Below are 11,482 nucleotides of genomic sequence, written 5' to 3'. Positions count from 1 at the left end.
GGTATTGTATTTCACTGTTAGCTTATCACAACTTTAATAATTTGTAGTGTCTGCAATTAGATTTAATTTGTAAGCTTGTGTGACAGTTAACATTGTACAATTTATATAGAATAATTATATACATAAAAAAATATATGTTCTTGCACGTAAATCCTTTAAGATTATGTTGATCAGTACAAAACTACTCAAAAACCATAGTAAAGTTTTCTTATCAGACATAATATATATAAGCGCAGAGTGTAGGTTACATGACGAAGATAGCCGATTAATACTCTTATGAATATTATTGAAGTGAAACTTCCTATGTGACTTCCAAGATTGCCTTAAACGTTTAACGCTTTTATATTTATTTTCCTCATTACATTTAATCTTTCAACAAGTGACGATAGATGCCCAAAATGCGATTTTTAGATGTCATAGGTGTGGTGACGCGGGAAACGATAAGGCATTATTTCGTAGGCGTGATTATAGTTTTCTTCCTGAGTACACTTGCAAGTACTTAAATTGAAACCATTGTTTTTGTTACTGTTAAGAGTTATTGTTATTGAAAAGCATCAAAATTTACCACCTTTTCTTGCACCAAGTGTACATGCGCAAACTTATCCCTTAATACTAAATATGAGGCTTTACTGACATACCAGATGTTAAAAAAATATTTTCTGAAATTAACTAGTGACACGGGTTCAACATTTTGCTTAGATAATCTAAAAGTACGAGTGTTTTATATGAAATAAAAAACTGGTACGAGGTAGAAATACGATGTGAAGTTTGAAATATGTTTAATCGTGATTTAAAGCAATTGTATGAAATTTTTCAATGTAGACACATAAGTGTTGAATCTGTAAAAAATACAATAGAGTGTAGCCGAATATTGTGGTCGTATCACAAAAGTTGACAATAATTTTGTAGTTCTCAAAACTAATTACGATTAGGTATATCCGATGTGCTGAATCTATCGATATATGAATTATAAATATGATCTTATTGATTTATATCATTTAAACAAACGAATAGAGCATTAATTAACATCTAGAAAATATAATATTTTTAATAAATTGTTTAAATTTTAATTTTCTCTACAATGCAGCTCCTTAGAATTCTTCGGTACCCTATGTTTTGAGTACATAGTCTGACGGTAATCTGCTATATGCTATATCCCAGTAAGACGCAGTTCCTGAGCGGTCGGAGCAGTCGCTGCGAGGTCAAGTTTCGTCGTGCGGTCGACTGCTTATGCTGGCCGCATACATACGTTTTCTGCATTGGATTTCCGAATTCATTTTCCGTACTCGGACCTCTGAATACATTAAATAAGTAGAAAATAACGTAACTGACGCAAACTTTCATTTTTTTTTGAACGAAATAAAATCCACACGTACGTTTCGTGTGCAAGCCGTCCCTTTGGAGAAACCTACTCCTAAAAACCTAATGACCTCATGCGGAACGCAGCGCTTGAATACATTTTGTTTGTGCCGGCGCAAACGCTCGGAAATTTCTATTCAGTTTCTATCACTATCTGTACTGACATTAGTCTCACGGAAATCCAATTCAATAGTATAATATATATGCGGCCAGCTTTAGAGCTGTCGGGCCCACCATACACGGACAAGCGGTTGCTGCCAACCGCGCTTCATGCCTCTCCCCGGTGAGTACAAATACCTTCTCTTCGGCAGGCAAAAGGATTCATTGAAACAATGGATATTGTAAAGTAGTTGAACAATTTTTTAAGTATGTCAGCTGGAGATACAAATTATAAAATATTCCATGCTGTTCGCTTGATTGTAGTATTGGACGCACCAATATACTACGGTGTCTTCTATGCCTTCGCTTGCGTACTAGTAGTACGAGAAACATTGTTTCTTCATCAAAGTTCATCTTGTAAATGAACTCGCATCAGTATTATTTTGCGGTCGAACACAAGTGCTCCAAGCAGTGGCGGTCGACTGTATTGTGCGATCGTATTGCAGTTGTGTACGACTTCAATGCGACCGCTCTAGAGCAGTCGGTCTCGACTGCAACACGCAGTACGTCTATTACCGGTCTAAGCTTGATGTTTGTCTTTCATCACATTTCAGTCCTGATAGAAACGTTCTTCTTATTCTTCTTTATACAACTCAAAAGTTCAGTAATTTTCTTTAAGTAGCCAGACCGATTATGATTTTTAACACTTCCCAAAAGATCTTGGTCTACTTCCTCGAAAAATATTTTTTTCTATGTCCACATGATTTTCTTACAACAGAAACAAGATTGACAAATTTAAACTATTTATTTTATAGGTTTTATCATTTTTTTCTTCAAGAATATAATGTTTTTGGTGAAATTGGATAGTCAAAACGGAGCATAATTTCTTGGTATTACCTTCTAAAGACAGTATCAATAACAACCAAAAAAAATATTTTGCACGCCAATATATATTTCTAGTTAAAAAAAAACTAATTCTTAGTGTTGCAATACTGAGTAGACAGCATTTTTAATGTTACTACTGGTATTCATGAACCGCTTGGTACTCACCAAATGATGTAATAACAAGAACAGATAAATAGTAGGGTACTATAGAAATTCTAAAATATACTGACCTAATATAAAATCTTTTTAGAATCTGTAACGAAACTAACACTAGATAATAATCTGGAACGGCCACAGAGGTAAATTTAGCCAAAGTATAGAACCTCTTTTCTAATCCTAATCATAATGATGAATGTTTTAATCTTATATTAATCATTAATTTTATAGTTTTGAACAACATCAATACCCTTTTTTCGCATTTTTGTTTTTCTTACTATCATATGATACTGTATGTGACAGAATTCGTAGCAGTTATGCTTACAAAAGAAAAAAATAATATGAAGGAAAGCAACATTTTAAATCATACTTATATTTATTCATGGAGTTTAACAGAAACAAGCGAACTTACAAACTAAAATTGGTCTTGAGTCAATCACTTCATACACAGTTACACATTCTTTGTACCTTCTGACATTAATTAATCTTAATTTGTTTCAAATAAGTTTTATACCCTGCATAATCTAATTTAGACATATATATATATATATATATATATATGTATATATAATCATAGTGAAAATGTTTATTTTTAATGTTATCTAGGTAACATTTAGGACTTAATTAATTTTGCAATAGTTCAAACTATTCTACTTAAAATAATCATCACAGAATAAAAATTATTCTTAAAAAAATTATGTTTTGAATTTGCAAACCAGATATAAAGCAAAATATTTTTGATGTATCTTACAGATAAGTTTAATGGTAGCGTGTTTATGAAAATAATAAATGATAATTAACGGTGTACACATAACACGAGATTCTTAATCAAAAACAACTGTAGGTCAAACACGAGATGAATGTAGAAAATCTGAAATACAGTTTTCAAAACATTCTCATGTGTAACTATGTTAAAATTTTAACTGAGCAACTTTAATATTAAAATCACAGATTATATTATATTGCAAAAAAATTACTGTTCTTTGATGTAATTTAGATGCAACTATTAATTAGAAAAACAAAGCTTAAATCAACACTTATGTAGGAAAACTAAAACATATAATTTTTTTTGTAACACTATGAACTTAAGTACAATCAAATGGTTGGTTGCAAATCAATGGGATTGTGCAACAGAAATTTTAAATGGAATCAATGAATGAACTAAGTGAGTTATATCTCTACTTATAACAAATTAATTACAGTCTTTTGTAATGCTTATATAAAAAAAGTTTTCATTAAGGTAGAAGCACATCACTGGTTTAACATAAACAAACAAACACTATATAATTTGAACTTGATTTTTGTGATAGTCAACTATTTATAATTATTGTCATATTTTTAAATGACATTTTTATAAATACAGTGGCTACAATTGTACATTAATAATCCCTTATCAAGGGAGGTCATACATATAGGTATGTATACTTAATAGGAAATGATTTGAGGACTTATTAAGTTATAATTAGATGCCTCTACCTCATGTTATATATGTCCATAGCTCTGACATCTATTACCCAAAAGTTGCACATTTAATGTGGGTAAACATTTATATATGAAGACTGTCAAATTTACCACTCCTCATCGGGCTCTTGACCTTGATCAACAGTTGTGCTTGCATTGTTAAAGTTCTGAAATAATAAGATTAATATTTTATAATAAACTGTCAGTATTTCTGTATGTACAATACCTATTTACCTACCTCATTAACAGTTGTCCTCTAAATGAAGCAATTAAATTGAGAAAATATTGAGTAACATATATTAGATATAACAAAATTTAAAGTTATATTCGAATAGAAGATATGGAATGAAGGATTGATTGACAAAAGCTGGAATCGAACTCACAACCACCGGAGTATTTCATTCCAGTTAATTTACCAATTACTACAGCCTATTGTGCCAAAGAATTTTCATACCTATTTCATGCTTTAATGATAAAACAATCATATAAGGAGAATATTGAATGTAAATGTTTCTTACCCTAATATCGCTGCCGCCATATTTGTTGCCCTTATAGGTAGCGATACCACCACGCTGTAAGAAGTCAGGTACTGGCTGTTCCGCTTGTCGGAGGATCTTTGCCAGATCGGCTGCTAATGAAATATCCTGACGAAGACAACACTTCACTGTATACATTAAATTACTTGAGCTCTCTCTTTCAGTCATATAAGGTACCTAATGACCTTATAGATTTCGTCAATGTCATGTGAATATTAAATGGACTGTGCTATGTAAAGAAGAATTTGTGAATGAACAATGTCATGATACATTACATTCCATTTGTTTCTGCAAAATATGTGTCAAACATATAAATTATATTCTAGGAATACTTTTCCTCGGTGCTATATTTAATAACTTAAAAGTATAATTGTTCAGAAAATGGATGACAAGTATTCTGTTTTGCTCTCAGCAACATATGAAGTTATCCTACAGTATTATAAGGGATATGTTTTTTGGATGCAGTAACATAATGCAATATGTATTAAATGTTTAACAAATTGTAACATTTAAAAATATTTCAGATATAAACTAAAGTTACTAACAATTTCGCTACCTGTTGATACATATCTCTTTGTTAGTAGTGATTTTGTTAAAGATTTTCTTGGTGTGGTTAAATATGACCACACACTAGACATTTTAAGCAACAAGTTCTTTATATAAGAAGTTACAACTTTTCTTATTCATTAGGACAATCATTTCACTCACTTGATCGGAATCAAAGAACGACACAGCCTTCCCTCTGTTGCCAACACGACCGGTCCTGCCGATTCTGTGTACATACTCGTCTATACTTTTAGGGAGGTCGTAATTCACGACTATATCCACATTTTTTATATCTAAAAAAAATCATTTGAATTTTTATCTCCAAAATTAACTACTTTTTATTACTCATTAAAAATGTGAGCTTCTATATAATATTTATCTTACCTAATCCTCTTGCAGCAACCGCAGTAGCTACTAATATAAAATGCCTGCCACTTTTGAAATTATGCAAGGCTTCCTCTCTCTCCCTCTGCATTCTGTCACCATGTATGGAAGATGTGAGCATCTGTTGTTCAGACAACATAGCTGCTATGAAATCCGCATTCCGCTTCGTTTCGACAAATACAAGGATGCGTTTGCCATCTAGAAAAATAAATTTTTATATATTATACATATATACTTTTTTTTGTGTTGTTATAAAAAAATATAAAATTGTTTCTTTTTTGTTTATTACATTAATTTAGGCTCACCATTTTCTTCAATGAGTTTCTTTAGAGTATTTTGCTTTTCGTACTTAATAACTTGATGGAATATTTGTTCAACATCCGTACTGGCGCCGCCGACAACTCCCACGGCCACAAAAAGATAGTTATTAAGGAAACGTCCGGCCAAATGTTGGATATCTTCAGGAAATGTGGCCGAAAACATAAGGGTTTGACGTTCTGTCTGCAAATTAAATATAATTTTGTTAAATATATTTTATATATTTTTGATTTCATTTAAATATGTTTTAAATTCAGCTTATATATTCAACACAATATATATATTTAAGGCCTTTAAGATTTAGAAGTTTCTAAGGTTCGGCAAAAACTTCGGAGATATGTTGAGTAAAGTAATAAAGAAAAACGTAGTCATGAAGCGTCTTATATACAGCTATAATAATCAGTAGAAGTGTATATAGTTTCTTGTATAATGCTTTACAAAAATAAACATATATATGAATATGTGTTAAAAAAAACTAACAATAAATAACTTTAAATAAAAAATATTCGTTAAAAAATTCCACTAAAGTTAAGATCTTCGATTCAACTCAATTTCAATCAATACAGACTGTTCCTATGAAGTTAATTAATGGGACACTACTCATATAAAAAGACTTAAGAATACTTATTTTATATTTGCCATACAAAAATTTTACATGATAGAATATTGTAAGTTTTGTGAATTTAAAAATCAGCCTTAACAATATCAGTCCGCTTCAGATATATACATATTTAATCTGCATATATAATATAAAATTAACTTACTATGTTAACCATGGTGGGATGGTCCATCATCTTCTCAACACTGGGCATAAATCCCATATCCAACATACGATCAGCCTCGTCCAGTACTACAAATCGCACGCTGTCGAACGACACGCGGTTACGATCAACAAAATCGTGAAGTCTACCAGGTGTAGCTACCAGGATGTGGCATCCACGCTGTGAATATAAATATGTATATTATATATGTATATACGTGTGTGTAAGAAGCGTCTTCTCGTTTATGGTATAATATGTGAAAATAAAAAGATTTCTTATATTGAATTTTGAAGAAATATTGAAGCCTAATTTATATATAAAAGTGGTATTGGGAGCATTATAACATCTATTACCTTTAAAAAACTATAATTCGTTTCACAAGCATATATTTTTCTAATACATTTAACTTTTAATAATATTTATATAGTGAGATAAAATTTAGGTACATTAAAATCAAACGAAACTAAGTCCACATTACCGGGTTCTGAGGCCATGAAATCATAAGCAGACATACAGAAAAAAAAAAGAATCCTCTTTTTTTCAAATTTAGAATTTCATATGTTGAATAATATCTATTTCTACTTACAGATATATTATCCCCTTGATGTCTTACAGCCGTACCGCCATATGCCACGGCGATCTTTAAAATGGATCCGTAAGAGAATTTCCTGGCCTCGTTAAATATTTGTATTGTCAATTCACGAGTAGGGGCTACTATTACAACCTGAAATAACATATTAAATGTAACAAACTTATCGTATTCACTTAAGAAATTAAGTATATTGATATTAAACAAACCTGAGGCTGCGCACATCCGTTTGGACCGACCACCAGTTCACGAAGATCTTGTAAGAGAGTATTTATAATAGGAAGAAGAAACGCCGCCTAGTAAGATATAATATTATAATTAACAATCGTATAATAATACCGTAAGATATTTTGAGGACTATAATAAATGAAACGCTTACAGTTTTCCCAGAACCAGTTTGAGCGCAGCCCATCAAATCTCTTCCATTCATGATGATCGGTATAGCATGTTTCTGTATTGGCGTAGGTTTTTTATATCCCGACTTTAGAATGTTGTTTAATACATAATTCCGCAGATTAGCAGTTTCAAAGCTCTCGATCGCTCGTGGCGGATTCTCTCCAGTCACCTGAAACAATAATGATGAATTTTTATATTTGATGAAAGCTTCTTTAATTGAATACATATTAAAATTAATTAATAACGGTTTGGCTGTGCTTCTTTTAAATAATATAACGGATGCTACAAACATGAATATAAACATTACAACTTATAACGCAGTATTTTTTTATTGTATGGTATTTTTTTTAAACATACTAATATAAAATCGGATTTCTAAGAGTATAGAATCAAAATTCAAAGATTAATATTACAATAATAGAATATATCTGTCTACTACTTTGTTTTACATTTGTACAGAGAAACCCTATAATAATCACACCATAATAAAGAGGGTATTCCTAAAACGACAGATATAAATCCAAGTAAATATAATATTGATTATTTAAATTAAAGCTTAATCTCTTTTAAAAACTCTCCTAAATATTGAAAATGCAACCAGACTTTCGTAATAATGAATATAAATTATTTAATAATTAAGTGGAGGCATAATAATTTAATCAAAAAACAATCTTAAGGTTTACAAAAAAATAAAAAGTTCACAAAAATTATAAACTAATATGAAATTATTTATTAAGACAAATTTTCATACACATGTATATCAGTTTTGAATGACATATCAATTATATCTTAAGGTCATATCTGATATGACATATTAAGTATTACTTAAGACTCATCGGATCAGAAAAGTATAAGATAAGTGTATGCATTGAATGTACTCACTTTAACCGCAATACAATCGAACTTATCAAAATTGATGCCGGAACTTATTGTGCTGCTAAATATCTCGTCTTCGTTTTCAGTTGGCTCTGGTGGCACATATGTTACAGGGGTTTTCTTATCATCTCCAGCCTCTTCGTTTGTTTCCCCCCCGCCATCTCCGGTTGGTCTGAAGCCCCTCCCCCCGCGCCCTCTTCCCCTACCACGCCCACGCTCACCCCTCTCGTGTCTCTCACCCCTTTCGCCATCATCAAAGTTATCACCTATATTATGATTTATAGAATATATATATATATTTTATTAAACACAAAAATAGCAATATACTTTCCAAACTCAAATAGCTTTATAAAGTGCTCTTTTATTAATTTAAGGGTCATATTTATAGTTTTAGAATCATATATTTTTATAAATAAAGATTCATGTTTCATTATTAATTTTCAGATACGAGTTAAAACAACAACAATAGGTAATGCACACAAAAACAATTGGAGTTACGGAACCAATCTCTTATAGATGATCGTAAACATAAAATCTTACCTCCATTTTCATAGCCTCTATCTCTTCCACCTCCACGTGTACCTCGACCACCTCGGCCACGTCCACCCCGATCGTAACCATAACCTCCCCTGCCTCTTCGTTCTTCAAAACTATTGCTGCCCTTATTGAAATCTTGTAGAAAAAAAAAAGTTATTTAAAAAGTATGAATACAGTATTAGGTAACATGGTATGTTACACTTATTAGGTATTTCAAAGTTGCTAGTCATTAAATTTAATAATTTATCAATCAAAATTAACTTTAAATCTTTCAGCAATCATCTTAACCATCATTCTCATACATATACATTAGACGAACAAGACTTTTTGCTAACAATTAAACAAATAAAACTATGCATCACTCAATTTGTTATTTTACTATACTAGCTGTTGTCAGTGGCTTTGTTCACATATAAAACCTACTTTGAAATAAGTGTTATCATCCCTATGAGTTTTTAATACATTTCTTATGGTGGCCTTCATCTGACCATGAGTTGGTGACAGTTAAAACTATTACAGAACAATAACCTTTCAATAAAATATAACTTTGAAAATTAACTATAATTCAAGGAGCATAACAAACATATACTTCAATAGAAAACTTTTTCCTTTTTTAAGTCCATTAAAAACTGTGCAAACTTTTAATGAAATTACCTACCTGACAGTGATATTCCTGTTAAAATCTGTCCAGGCATTCTAGAGATTAATGGGAACAAACAGATAGACAGACAAAACTTTTAAAAATGCATTTTTATATAGGTATTGCATATTTCATGTTCGGTGAAAACTTGTTCATTTGAAATAACAAATGGACACTTAAATTTAATTTATTAATACGGATCAGTGTGAGGTTGTTGGGAAAAGATTTCTATTAAGCAATGATATTTGCCTTAGCCTTTTTATATACAACTAGGTACCAGCCCCGGCATCGCAAGGGCTCTTTACAAAAAATATAAAATTGCCCATTTAATTTTGAGAATTATTAAACTTATTATGATAACTTTCAAATGGTATGCCCGATTTCAATGTAAAAAGTAATTTACAGATACTGATGTAGACTTGAAAACAAAGTAATTTATTTTGTTAAGACTTAATACCATATTTATTTAAATAGCTTTCCAATAAATGTTTTAGGAATGCCAATTTTTAAAAGTTGTAAAATGGATATAGTATGTTATCTTTGTGGTATAGACATATGCTACCGGGGCCTTTTCTGTAGACCTATATAAGATACACTATTCCACCATATATTATTTTGTTATATTTCAAAGACTTTAGGCAATGTTTCTGTCATAAGCGCTCATGTTTTCTCGACATCTTCAACAATTATTGTTAATGTACACACAAGTAAATGCAATAACTTAACAAATTATTTACTAAAACCTTCCACAAGAATCATACTATCGAGTGGTGATAATTGTTTGATAATTGGTGCAGTAGTTTTTCTGTTTATCGTGAACAGACAGATGAGGCAGGGGAATTTGTTTTTTAATATGTATTGATTATTGAATTCAAATTGCCTTATCTGTAATTATATTTGATGTGCGATATATAAAATTTCCCATTTATAAATTTACCGAACAGAATCAATACACAGTTACAGATTAATATTCTTAATTTTTACAGTGAAACAGAGAAAACAATATTAATTAAAATAAATTTTTGCTAAATGGATTTAATAGCTTTTGTATTAACTGTTTAATCTCCTTATTATCATCATAATTACTACCATTTTCTTCTATAAATGTGGGGAATCCCCTTCCTCTGGACAAACTGTGACCTTCATCTACATCATAATTGCTAAAGTTGTTCTGTATTGTTGGCTGATGTTGTGGCTGAACCTACAACATGAATATCCGCTTTAACAGATGTATGATAGTCAATGTTATGGGACAATAAGATAGTAATGACGCTATTGGACATTGACATTACTCTAGCGAAATAGGTACTTACAACATCACAGTTTTCATCCCAATCGTCATCCATTATCTGAAAAGAGAATTAATGTTAGACTTTATACATTTGAGGGAGTAAAAATCCCATCAACAAAGTAATTAATCCTATATCTGTTTGTAGAAAGAAATACTGATCTACCCTACAAACAAATATGTAACATAATTGATCAATATTATTCTTAAGGTAATGCTTTCTTCATAAAACGAGATGTAACGAAAGAAAATACATTGGAAATTTTGTTTGCAAGAGGAATTGAAAATAACTAGCCGGCTTTCCATATACAAGACTTACACGTGCTAGTCTTGACTTTCTCAATGTAATATTCATAAAAAGGAATATTTTTATTAAAGAAGTACTTACTGTGTTGATAATATGATTAATGTTAAACAATTGTTTTTATTTTTATATCCTATTTAAAAAGTAGACAGCGCAGATGAAGATATGCCAAAAAATGGCGGCTTTTTGACGAAACGAAAAACGACTGTAGTGACGGCAATAGATAGTATAAATAACATAATTATTATGAGTTACAGATAATCAATATAGAATATTATTCAATAAACCTGTTTTGGCTAATCACAATACACGTGAACTTTTTCACGTCGTGACCAGTTATTTTATTT

General features: G+C 30.8%; 1 protein-coding gene across 1 annotated transcript; it reads right to left on the bottom strand.

Moving 5' to 3' along the window:
- Window positions 1–2,856: 2,856 nt before the first annotated feature.
- On the bottom strand, window positions 2,857–11,365 carry LOC116771825 (ATP-dependent RNA helicase vasa). The gene is made up of 14 exons (XM_061528064.1): window positions 11,220–11,365; window positions 10,857–10,892; window positions 10,633–10,744; window positions 8,907–9,038; window positions 8,373–8,632; window positions 7,474–7,659; window positions 7,304–7,390; window positions 7,092–7,229; window positions 6,509–6,685; window positions 5,732–5,927; window positions 5,427–5,624; window positions 5,205–5,335; window positions 4,479–4,604; window positions 2,857–4,127 (listed from the first exon to the last, which is right to left on the bottom strand). The coding sequence occupies exons 2-14, from the start codon at window positions 10,887–10,889 to the stop codon at window positions 4,068–4,070; spliced, it is 1,836 nt and encodes a 611-aa protein (XP_061384048.1). The 5' UTR covers window positions 10,890–10,892; window positions 11,220–11,365; the 3' UTR covers window positions 2,857–4,067.
- Window positions 11,366–11,482: the final 117 nt, after the last annotated feature.

Source organism: Danaus plexippus (assembly GCF_018135715.1).
Source record: "Danaus plexippus chromosome 16 unlocalized genomic scaffold, MEX_DaPlex mxdp_23, whole genome shotgun sequence".
NCBI lineage: Eukaryota > Metazoa > Arthropoda > Insecta > Lepidoptera > Nymphalidae > Danaus > Danaus plexippus.
This window is presented reverse-complemented; position numbering and strand designations above follow the sequence as displayed.